Source organism: Salmo salar, chromosome ssa14, assembly GCF_905237065.1.
Source record: "Salmo salar chromosome ssa14, Ssal_v3.1, whole genome shotgun sequence".
NCBI classification, from domain to species: Eukaryota; Metazoa; Chordata; class Actinopteri; order Salmoniformes; family Salmonidae; genus Salmo; species Salmo salar.
In genome coordinates, this window is record NC_059455.1 from 17,310,718 (window position 1) to 17,323,143 (window position 12,426).

The 12,426-nt window shown below is 43.2% G+C and overlaps 1 protein-coding gene across 1 annotated transcript in view; it reads left to right on the forward strand.

Annotated features, from left to right (window-relative positions):
• Nucleotides 1-2,336: 2,336 nt before the first annotated feature.
• LOC106568852 (glypican-1) overlaps nucleotides 2,337-12,426 on the forward strand; it is a 113,181-nt gene continuing 103,091 nt past the window's right edge. Inside the window, exons 1-2 of the mRNA XM_014139581.2 lie at nucleotides 2,337-2,507; nucleotides 2,617-3,141. Of these exons, the coding sequence (XP_013995056.1) occupies nucleotides 2,982-3,141 (160 nt within the window). The 5' untranslated portion in view covers nucleotides 2,337-2,507; nucleotides 2,617-2,981. The remainder of the gene's footprint in view (nucleotides 2,508-2,616; nucleotides 3,142-12,426) is intronic.

Below are 12,426 nucleotides of genomic sequence, written 5' to 3' on the forward strand. Positions count from 1 at the left end.
AAATGGAAGAAACACAAAAGAACTGTCAATCTCCCTCGGCCTGGGGCTCCATGCAAGCTCTCACCTCGTGGAGTTGCAATGATCATGGGAACGGTGAGGAATCAGCCCAGAACTACACGGGAGGATCTTGCCAATGATCTCAAGGCAGCTGGGACCATAGTTACCAAGAAAACAATTGGTAACACACTACGCCGTGAAGGACTGGAATCCTGCAGCGCCCGCAAGGTCCCCCTGCTCAAGAAAGCACATATACATGCCCGTCTGAAGTTTGCCAATGAACATCTGAATGATTCAGAGGACAACTGGGTGAAAGTGTTGTGGTCAGATGAGACCAAAATGGAGCTCTTTGGCATCAACTCAACTCGCCGTGTTTGGAGGAGGAGGAATGCTGCCTATGACCCCAAGAACACCATCCCCACCGTCAAACATGGAGGTGGAAACATTATGCTTTGGGGATGTTTTTCTGTTAAGGGGACAGGACAACTTCACTGCACCAAAGGGACGATGGACGGGGCCATGTACCGTCAAATCTTGGGTGAGGACCTCCTTCCCTCAGCCAGGATTTGAAAATGGGTCGTGGATGGGTATTCCAGCATGACAATGACCCCAAACACACGGCCAGGCAACAAAGGAGTGGCTCAAGAAGAAGCACATTAAGGTCCTGGAGTGGCCTAGCCAGTCTCCAGACCTTAATCCCATAGAAAATCTGTGGAGGGAGCTGAAGGTTCGAGCTGCCAAACGTCAGCCTCGAAACCTTAATGTCTTGGAGAAGATCTGCAAAGAGGAGTGGGACAAAATCCCTCCTGAGATGTGTGCAAACCTGGTGGCCAACTACAAGAAACGTCGGACCTCTGATTGCCAACAAGGGTTTTGCCACCTAAGTCATGTTTTGCAGAGGGGTCAAATACTTATTTCCCTCATTAAAATGCAAATCATTTTATAACATTTTTGACATGCGTTTTTCTGGATTTTTTGTTGTTATTCTGTCTCTCACTGTTCAAATAAACCTACCATTAAAATTATAGACTGATCATTTCTTTGTCAGTGGGCAAAAGTACAAAATCAGCAGGGGATCAAATACTTTTTTCCCTCACTGTATCAGAGCAGTTTAGATGGTACAATGATTCTCTACAAAATGACTGCTTGTTTTGTCACATAAACTGAAATAAGGCAAACTATTAGAATTTTGGAAACCAGGAAATGGCAGAGCGATTTCTTCAAAGTGCATCTTTAATGTAATCCATAGGTTATTTTCAGGAGCTGTGGCCCCTCTGTCTCTCTCTCTCTCATTCTGACTCTCTGCCTCCTCTTCCTCCTCATTTGGCTGTAGCAGCGCCGGGAGAGCATCATTAAAGTGAACTAGACTGGACGGTCTCCGTTACTGCAATTTTACTGGACGCTCCTCTGCTGAACGCTTTCAAAGAGGTTTTGTGGGCGAGCAAATGAGAGTAAATGTAATTACTTTTCATCATGTTTGTACACTGCAAGTTGACATTTCCCTTAAATATTTTTGCACATTACATATTTGAATATACAATTAACATCATTATTATTTAAATATCATATCAAAGTGGTAACTATCCAAACATTGGGACACACATACTGTAGGCACTTGAGGAACTCAACTTGTGTACACCTCATTATGCTACAGAAGTGTCAGTGCTTAACCTTAACATGTGTTGACAATACAACAGAACAGATTAACCGGGATGACATTTACTCTGACGATTGGCAAACAGAAATATAGCCCCTACTAAACCACACTTCCAGTTGTCTGATCTGACCTTGGGTTTTATTTATTTATTTATTTCACCTTTATTTAACCAGGTAGGCAAGTTGAGAACAAGTTCTCATTTACAATTGCGACCTGGCAATTGCGACCTGGTTGTGGAGATATGATCCACAACTAAGTGACCCAACTGTCTGGGTCAAAAATAACCTAACGTGTCCACTATTTAGCCAGCACTTGGTTGTTTCTAACCCATCATTTTTTTGAGAGTACTTTACACATGCATGGATAAGTCCACATGTCCAATGTAGCCTCGGCTAATGTATTTTCTGTATTGCATTTAATCATTCAAAAGATGTTATAGTGCGTAAAACATCCCTAAAAACGAAATCTGAAAGCCCAAGAACTAAACTACATCTTAGGGGATTGCAGAATCAAAAGTTTCGTGTGCCGAACGAAGTCCGTTTCATTGGCCCGATCAACGGTTGGTTTGATGCAACATCCCGTGGGGAAGCTCCGTCGCAGTCACGAGCTCCGCCGTGTCCTCCTGCAGTCGGTGCCTCTCTCTTTCTCTCCCCTCTCTCTCTCTCTCTCTCTCTCTCTCTCTCTCTCTCTCTCTCTCTCTTTCGTTCTGACTCTCCGCCTCCTTCTCCTCATTCGACTGAGTGGCAGCGCCGGGAGAGCATCATTAACTTGAACTAGACTTAACGGTCTCCCTTTACTGCCGTTTTACCGGGCGCTCCTCCGCTGAAAGCTGCCTGTTGGGCTGTCATCGCCGGTAATACCATAAAGAGACGTTCTTTTCCATTAATGTCACCTGTTGATTTTCTGGAATTTTGTAAATTCCTGTTTTGGCTACTAATCATGTTTATATTGCCTTTCCTCAGGTGACTGAACATTGTTAACTGAACTGTCTATGAGGAGGCGCAGATCATTTGTGTGAAATTGCTCCAGTGGTTGATTTACCTACACTGCGACCAAAAAGGCCTGCGAGCTGCCCAGAGAAGAGACGGGACTGCTCTCCCCCTGCGCACACACACACTCCCTCTCATTCCGTGCAGCACAGCGCTGAGACTGGACGCAGCGAACCAACCACAACAGTATTGCGAAGCCCGACGCAACGGAGAAGTTTTGACGAACGCCTGCTATCGGGCAGCGGGAGTGGATGTCTCCCGTCGTTTAGGACTTAACTCAATCACACTACACCCCTCTCTCGGATTTGCACTTGGCCGTGTGGCTGTAATACTGTAGGATGGATTTCGCTGTGGTTATAGCTCTGGTGCTTTGCGCCCTGACGGTGCCGGGATTCGGGGATACGGGGAGCGGAAAAGCTCAGAGTTGTTCGGATATCCGACAGTTCTACAACGGCAATGGTTTTAGTCTGAAAGGAGTGCCCCAGTCGGAAATATCAGGTAGGTTAGTCTATCTCTGTCACTGTAATGATGAATTTACTTTATTTGTGTACGAAATATATGAATCTTGTAACGCCCCTGACCACCTGAGCATCAGCATCTATGGATTGTTAAAGTACCTGTCTGAAAAAAATGATGTTCCAATAACAGAACCCCAAACTTCCCTTCCCCTGAAAATAGACTAGGCTACTTAGGTTCACTCGGGTTTGCAGGTTCAATTGATAGTTATTGTGCTTCAGGATTCCTTGTCACGCCCTTAGAAACTGTTGGCTATGTTCAGTCGTGTTATTGCGAGGATATGCATTGTCTTATGTCGCTCTCTCTCTCTCTATCTCGTGTTTGTTTCCCTGGAAACTCCCGCTAGCCAGACGATCACTTGACCACAAGCATAACCGCACAAATATGATGCACACACTGTGTGTGTGTGTGTGTGTGTGTGTATTGCACTATGTGATGTCAGAGCTAGCTCTTTTCATAGACACAGTCACAAGTCAGCATTCAGAACAGCTGATTATATGTGTGCCTTCCCAGGAATTCACCAAGCATGGGCTGTCACAAATGGCACCTTATTCCCTATATAGTACACTACTTTTGACCAGATGCCTATTGGCCCTGGTCAAAAGTAGTGCACTATATATGGAATAGGGTGCCATTTGGGACGTAGCCATGGTGGTTAGTTACCACACGGTGCTGGCTCCGCAGTCCACACTCTAGCCACATTGAGAAAGCAATCACTAAATAATATACAGTAGGCTAAAGTCAGCTATCCATGTCTATATATCCTCCAAACATCTGCTTCGGAGGTATTATCACTTTTTTACAACGGGTTACCAACATATTCAAATAGTGATTGACATATTTTCATAAAAAATGTTATTTTGATGAATTTATTCCAACTATTTGTTGGCACAGCCAGAAGAGGACTGGCCACCCCCCATAGCCTGGTTCCTCTCTAGGTTTCTTCCTAGGTTCTGGCCTTTCTAGGGAGTTTTTCCTAGCCACCGTGCTTCTACATCTGCATTGCTTGCTGTTTGGGGTTTTAGGCTGGGTTTCTGTACAGCACTTTGAGATATCAGCTGATGTAAGAAGGGCTATATAAATACATTTGATTTGATTCGATTTGATATTTCCTCCTTCCACAAGATATTGTCCCGACACAAACCTAGGGTTGCTACCCAAGCCGGCTGGTTGTTCGTTCTATTGGTTCGGTTGCCAGAGACGCGACCCAGTCGTTCAGTCTTTTTGTTCTGTATCTATGGAGCGATCCAGTCGATCGTTCTAAATGTTCCATTGACATACTGGCTGGCAACGTTCTTATCCCTTGCTTGCTAGCTAGCCAACTACGGCTAACTTACAGTCACATCAAAAAGTGCAGCCAGAATAACAGCAAAGTAGCTGCATTTGTTTAAGCTGTTTTCTAGTGACATTTATTTGGATACATCCATAACAATGAGCTAATGAGGTGCGATTTCACCTGGCATAGAAAATGTGCTCTCTCGTTAGGAAACTGTTGTTCAGAGGAGCTAGCCAACAACACAGCTAACACAATCACTTCAAACTGAAGCTGGAAAGACTGCAAACTAGCTGCATTTTGTTTCGTTTGACCTTTTTTCAATTGACATTTCTTTGTATTTATCCATAAAAATGATGCCAGCTGATCCATGATTCCGACTGGATGAGAAACGTTGCCTGCCTGTCGGTCTCGTCCCGACTGATTCATTACTATGGGACAGCTGGAGAGCGAATTTGAATATTGAAACAAAGTTGCAAATGTCAGAGAGATAGACAGTAAGGTTTGTACAAATCTCCGAAAACTAAATGTTTATTTTTATTTTATTTCACCTTTATTTCACCACGTAGGCCAGTTGAGAACAAGTTACAACTGCGACCTGGCCAAGATAAAGCAAAGCAGTGTGACAAAAACAACAACACAGAGTTACACATAAACAAACATACAGTCAGTAACAGAATATAAAAATCTATGTACAGTGTGTGCAAATGTAGAAGATTAGGGAGGTAAGGCAATAAATAGGCCATAGTGGCGAAATAATTTCAATTTAGCGTTAATGTTAGTCTAAAAAAAAAGTGAGATAATGTCTAGATGCTTTTTATAGTGGAGATCAAGTTGATAAATTGCCTGGCTGGGCTGATGAGACAGTGGATTGCACAGTCAGATGGAGCAGAGTAAATAGGCATTTTAACGTCATAGATTTAGCCGGCGTTAACTTGAGGAATAGACACTGGCTGGAATGTGCTTTTAACTAATCAGCATTCAGGATTAGATCCATCCGTTGTATAATGTACAGTATTCCATATATAACGATACCCATAGTTTACATTAGTATTAGCATTATAGAGGTAATATTATGTACTTTCTTCTAATGCTAATATATTTTCAAGTACTTCTCTTCCTGAAAATATCTTTACCGCTATGCTCAATCCATAGCCTAATGCTAAAGTTAATCACTATGGGGCTGCGTTTCAAACTCATAAAAGACACACCCTCCTCCACTTACCCTCGTCTTATGCCCTTGGGGGAATCCCCGCGGCCATCTTTGTCGTTGGTCCAAATGATTAGCCAAGCAAGGGAAGTTGGCATCGTAAGCCCCTCAGCCCTCGTTTTTGATCGAGTTTGCGAGCGTACAATTATGTTCACTCCGGGGCTTGAAACTCCCCACAATTCAACTTGCAATGATTGTACACCCGCTAAGAAAAGTCAGCCAAAACTTAAAACCAACATTAATATGGAGAAGTCAACATACAAGTGTAAGTAAAAACAAATGTAAATAAGTTAGAAAGTGTGCTACTAATACACATGACGGCTCAAACACGTATCATAAAAGTAATTATGTTTTTGTTTGGTTAGCTTTTGGAAACGTTAACTTGCTCACATAACTTTCCCTGACATCACAATTATACATTGTCATTTTCACTTTACCTGATATAGTAGGGTGGCTAACATTCAATGTCCGAGGATGCGTTGTCTTCTAGCCAAGATATGAAACGCAATCAGAATTGACTGTAGCTCATATAAGGCACACACACAACAGTTCCACGATGACTGAAAACACAACCGTGGGATGAACGAGTGACAAACTTCCGGGCAAGAGCGGTCCATTTTTAAAATGAATTCTTCCCTCGCCCCTCAAGTGTCAACTCGTCAGACGTCATGATACGTCATCAGAAGTGTCCACTTAATTTGAGGGCTGAGAGGATAGGGTGTGTGTTCTAAGTGCTTGGAATGCAGCCACTATGTGATTGGGATTGCTAACAGGAGTCGTGTGATGTGATTGCATAAAGGAGTCGTGTGATGTGATTGATAAAATGGGATCGGGAAGTGATTGTAATGTTGCTGTATTGACATGTGGAGGGAGATGTAATGTGGTGAATGTGTCAGCAGCCATACATCATAAAGCCGGGAGGTCGCCGTGCTAATGGGACAGTCTTAATCAAGTTGATTAACCATACCGTGTAAATCAATGGGCGGATTTAACGCCAGTGACAACCCCTTTTTTTGTTTAAATGTCTAATCCATAGGGTGTTGAGAACAAATCTGTCTTGACAGAACGTGATTTATTTCTTTTCTTTGGTGCTGTGGACTTCACGCTAGTCTGAGGTCAGAGAGAGAGAGAGAGAGATGAGATGAGAGAGAGAGAGATTGTGGGAGAGAGAATGACGGAGAGAGGGGAGAGATGAGAGGAAGAGAAAGAAAGGAGGAGAGAGACTGCAACAGAGTGGGCAAGGGAGTGAGAGAAAAACAAAGAGAAGAGAAAGAGTGAGAAAGACAAACAGAGAGAGAGAGAGAGAGAGAGAGAGAGAGAGAGAGAGAGAATGAGAGAGATAGTTTATATCAGTGTCCTCTGAGCTAACAAAAATAATGTCTTTCTCTGGCATATTAAACAGCTCAGTGAAGTAGTCTCCCAATTATGAGACACCTGAATGTTGCATCTTGGCCGTTCTTTCTTCCCAGGCAGGGGCAGTAAGACTGTGGGCTTGATCAGACTAATGTATTGGCTGAGACTGCCTCAAGGTTGCACACCAAGTCCATCATTGTGATTCACTCTGGGAGAGAGAGGAGAAGGAGGGGTTATAGGAGCTGGTGGCTGGGTCTCAATACTGTAATATGGACGCCTTCGCTTTTACTCTTTCTTGTTTGTCATCATTAGGACCTGGAGTTTTTCCTGGTCAGGTCATGGGGTAGGAACAGGGAAATCTCCCGTCCTTATTCTTTATCTCTGGTTGGTGAAGGGACTAGAATAGGTTTCCACCATGTTGCTTAGAATAGGTTTCCACCATGTTGCTTAGAATAGGTTTCCACCATGTTGCTTAACACCTGGCAGGTGTTGTCAGATCATTGATTGTGGAGTAAAGGACACAAGGAAAGGAGGGTAGTTAATACTATTGAGACACAGCCGCACTCCTTCTCAGTTTTGATTGGAAGAGGCATCGTCAGACGACAGGATAGGCAGCATAGTCATGAGCAGTGGGTTAGCAGATGTCTTGAGGAGTCCACTTTCCATTACAGACCTAGTAAAAACTCTGAAATACACATGGAAGTAATACTGTAAATAATAATTACATATCAATAAATCGTACTTTAGTGTGTATTTCTAGTGTTACTAGCCTACTGTGTAAGATTTATGGAATGTAAAGTGCACATTATCATGCCTGATTATCATCACAGATGTTCACTGTGTTTACTGTGAGTGGAGGTAATGATTTTGTGTGGATCATTCCTCATCACACAGATACGCATGCACACACACACACACACACACACAACACATACACACACCCTGTCCCTCATGCTCATTACCCTCATGATGGCTTAACGATCGTTTTGTCTTTGAGAAGATGACATTATGACGCTTATCAAACTGATCGACGGAAATGAATGAGATTTCAGACCTTGATTCATCAAAGCCGTCATTGGGTGTCTGGTCGATTTTGTTTAGCCCTTAGACACCTCTGGTGTTACTTGATGTAACCTTGTCTTTGTTGTTTTTGTGCCATTCTTCAAGCACTTATGCCCTGACTATCACTAAACAAAAGTGTTTGGAAGGCTAAATGCAATTGTCAGCTTTTCAGGATAGCGCCCCCTAGCTGAGACAGTAGCCTTGGGAGAGGTGTGTGTGTGTGTGTATGTGTATACGTGTGTATGTGTGTGTGAGGCGTGTGTGTGTGCATGCCTTTGTGAGCAACAAGATTTCATAGTTTCCCTTCGAAATTCAACGTATTATGGAAGAATAGCTATTTTTGACGCATTAGTTCAGCATGGTTACAGGGTTAATTCCACATGTTTACAGGGTTAAAACAGAAACAACTTAAAAAGGTTAACAGTTTAGGTATTCATTCTGAGTGGTTACGGTTAGAGTTATGGTTTGGGGAAGGCTTAACAGAATTTTTCAACTTCATATTCATCATCTCCGGCACCACCCCAACATCAATGTAAGGACAGACGCAGGGAGACAAGAAGCAAGTACAGGGAGTGAACATTTAATAAACGACGGACATGAAACAGAACACGGACAGCGTCTGGACAGGGGAAACAAAATGACAATAACACTGACATGGGGATGAAACAGAGGAACAGACCGATAAAGGCAATCAAAACCTGAAGGAGTCCAGGTGAATCCAATGAGCGCTGATGCACGTAATGATGGTGACAGGTGTGAGTAATGATGGGCAGCCTGGCGCCCTCGAGCACCAGAGAGGGAGAGCGGGAGCAGGCGTGACTATCAACATATGTAAAAAATGGCTTGTTTCTATGTTTTGTAGTAAAAAAAGATAGAGAAAGATAAGTGTTTCCAATGACATCATCAACCAATTTATAGACAATTAATAGACAATTAGTAGGCAAGCCCACTCACAATTGGTCAAAATCACAAGATGCACACCGATGATGTAATTGGAAACACATAGCTAGTTTCCCTTTAACCTTTTACTGCAGAGGGCTAAATTTTGGGTCACACAAGGTCAAACAAAAGTGTAAACCTCATCACAAGAAGACACCTGTACCATGTCAGCTATAGAGTTGAACTGTATTACATTTTGAGTTTGCATCCCAGTATTACACTTTATATACGTCACAGAAGACTGAAATATAACAAAACCGTTTGACATAGAAACACCGGACTTTCGGAGGTAAAAAATAAATACATGTTTATTAATTATGAAATCCTGAAAAATATGATGAACATTCCATCCATGTTCCATCTTCTGGTCATGTGACTGCAGGAAAGGGCTACAACAAAATAATAAAAAATGACATGTTTGGTATCATCAGTATTCACAGTATTTCCACGGCGTTCTAGAGCATTGTGAACTGCTGTAGCGCAGTGGTCTAAACAGCACGCGCCGCTCCGTGCATCATGAGTTCGCGCCCGGAGCAAGGCCATTTTTTGTTGTTGTAAGCGACTAGGAAGGCATATATTGACGTTCTTTGGACCTTTTCAAACGTCCGAAATCGCCGTCTATTTCTAGTGACCAGCCTGTCTGTGCGTGTTTGTGTATGCACTTGACGTGAGTACGTGCGTGCACGCTTCCACACGCTTGTGTGTGTGTGTGGTGTGAAGCATGAAGGAGCAACACACACACTCCCAGTGGGCTGCTCAATTTCACCTCTTAGACTGGGGGCTAATGATATGCTAATAGTGTCTATGTGGCTGCTGCCCTTACACACTGCTCTCAGCCCAGAGGTTAAATACAGACATTTGGTACACTGCACACTGGCGCAACAATGAGGACCAGCTGATGACTCAGAACTAGTCAACTACAACATGCTATGAAGCGAATACTACTAAGTATTGTAGCCTACGGATGTTGTAGAGCTTTTAAACTACTGTAAAATGTATTTTGAAAGAAGATTTCCTCAACTGACTCTCCCTTCTGTTTTGTGAGTGAAGATTGCTTACACTCTTTGGGAAAAAAAGGTGCTAAGTAGAACCATGTACGGAACTCTTTTGGTGCTAGATAGAACAAATGATTTACTGTATGTATTCAGATGATGACTGAAAGGGGGCGCTGTTCAGAAGTCACTGTCCGCCATTATGTTCCTCCTCATAAGGAACGGCCTCCATAGGAATTCACGGGAATTTACAGTATTTCAATGTCATGTTTAAAAAAATACATGCGTTTAAGTATGTCTTTGTTGTAGTGGGGACTGAAACATAAGAACTCTAATATAAAACATTTTCCATTTTTATTGAGAAATTACAGGCTTCTGTTTTGTTAATACAATACTATGTATTGTTTAAAAAAAAGTATGTATTAGTGTCTGTAAGGAAGGGAAAAGAAAACGTTTATCTTCCCAAACCTGTAGCTATTGAAATGAAAACATGTAGCTCCGCTCTACACGACAAAGCAACACAGTGTTGATTACTAGAATGTGAAGCTGGAGAAGTTAAAGCAGGATCCCATAATAACATGTTTTCAATACTGCTGACCAATTTAAGATCAATCCGATTGGAAGTAACTCCCCCATGAAGCCAGTAAAGTCCAGATCAATAAATTACTAAGTACAATAAAGCTAGGGACCGGCCCATTTTACATTCGCATAATTTAGCAGACACTCTTATCCAGAGCGACTAGGGTTAATAAGTGCCTTCCTAAAGGGCACGGACAGATGTTTCACCTAGTCAGGTCTGGGATTTGAACCAGCAACCTTTCAGTTACTGACCCCAACACTCTTAATCGCTAGGCTACCTGCCGCCGTCACACACAGACTGAAAAACACTGTTCACTGGGGCCCTTTTTGTATACATCATGTCGTGTAGTACTAGGCTGGCTGCTAACGTTTTATACCACTGACTGTTAAGTTCATGTAACTCCTAAATCAACAGTAGAAATGTTACACAGATTATCCAACACTGGGTAAATCTGGCCAATTTGCTGTGTACCATATAACACAACGCTGGTTCATTCATACGCCCTCCTATTCTACCACTCTCACAGAAAGAACAATCTCATGAAGTACATTACAATAAAGAAGCTTATTCAGACTCAGAAGGGGTTCTATGTAGGACCCTTCACGCTTTCCTAAGAATCACCAAAGAACACTTTCTTCCAAAAAGGGTTCTTAGGATGTTAAAGGTTAAAGGTAAAACCCTTTACCTTACAAAGAACCCTCATCTTCCAAAAAGGGTTTTTCAGATGAAAACAGTTCTGAGTAAAACCCTATCCCTCTGTAAAGAACCCTTTTTTCTAAGTGTACTTGACTTCAAGATAAGGATTAATGAGGACCATTTGAAGGTTAATGTTAGCATATGGCAATGTGTTAGGCTATAGACATCTGCTAGATAGATGTGTGTTAGATAAAAGGACTTGTGCTATCTCACTGTCTGCCTGTCTGTTTGTCTGTCTCACTGTCTGTCTAGCAATAAATCCTTCAGCAGTTCAAAGTCTGTGAGCTGGGTGTTGACGTGTGTGAGCTGGGTGTTGACGTGTGTGAGCTGGGTGTTGACGTGTGTGAACATGGGTGTTGACGTGTGTGAGCTGGGTGTTTGAGCGTGTATGAACATGGGTGTTTGAGCGTGTGTGAACATGGGTGTTTGAGCGTGTGTGAACATGGGTCTTTGAGTGTGTGTGAGCTGGGTGTTTGAGCGTGTGTGAACATGGGTGTTGACGTGTGTGAACATGGGTGTTGACGTGTGTGAACATGGGTGTTGACGTGTGTGAACATGGGTGTTGACGTGTGTGAACATGGGTGTTGACGGTGTGAACATGGGTGTTGACGTGTGTGAATATGGGTGTTGACGTGTGTGAACATGGGTGTTGACGTGTGTGAACATGGGTGTTGACGTGTGTGAACATGGGTGTTGATGTGTGTGAACATGGGTGTTGACGTGTGTGAACATGGGTGTTGACGTGTGTGAGCTGGGTGTGGACGTGTGTGAACATGGGTGTTTGAGTGTGTGTGAACATGGGTGTTGACGTGTGTGAACATGGGTGTTTGAGCGTGTGTGAGCTGGGTGTTGACGTGTGTGAGCTGGGTGTTGACGTGTGTGAACATGGGTGTTTGAGTGTGTGTGAACATGGGTGTTGACGTGTGTGAACATGGGTGTTTGAGCGTGTGTGAGCTGGGTGTTGACGTGTGTGAGCTGGGTGTTGACATGTGTGAGCTGGGTGTTGACATGTGTGAGCTGGGTGTTGACGTGTGTGAATATGGGTGTTTGAGCGTGTGGGTGTTGACGTGTGTGAGCTGGGTGTTTGACATGTGTGAGCTGGGTGTTGACGTGTGTGAATATGGGTGTTTGAGCGTGTGGGTGTTGACGTGTGTGAGCTGGG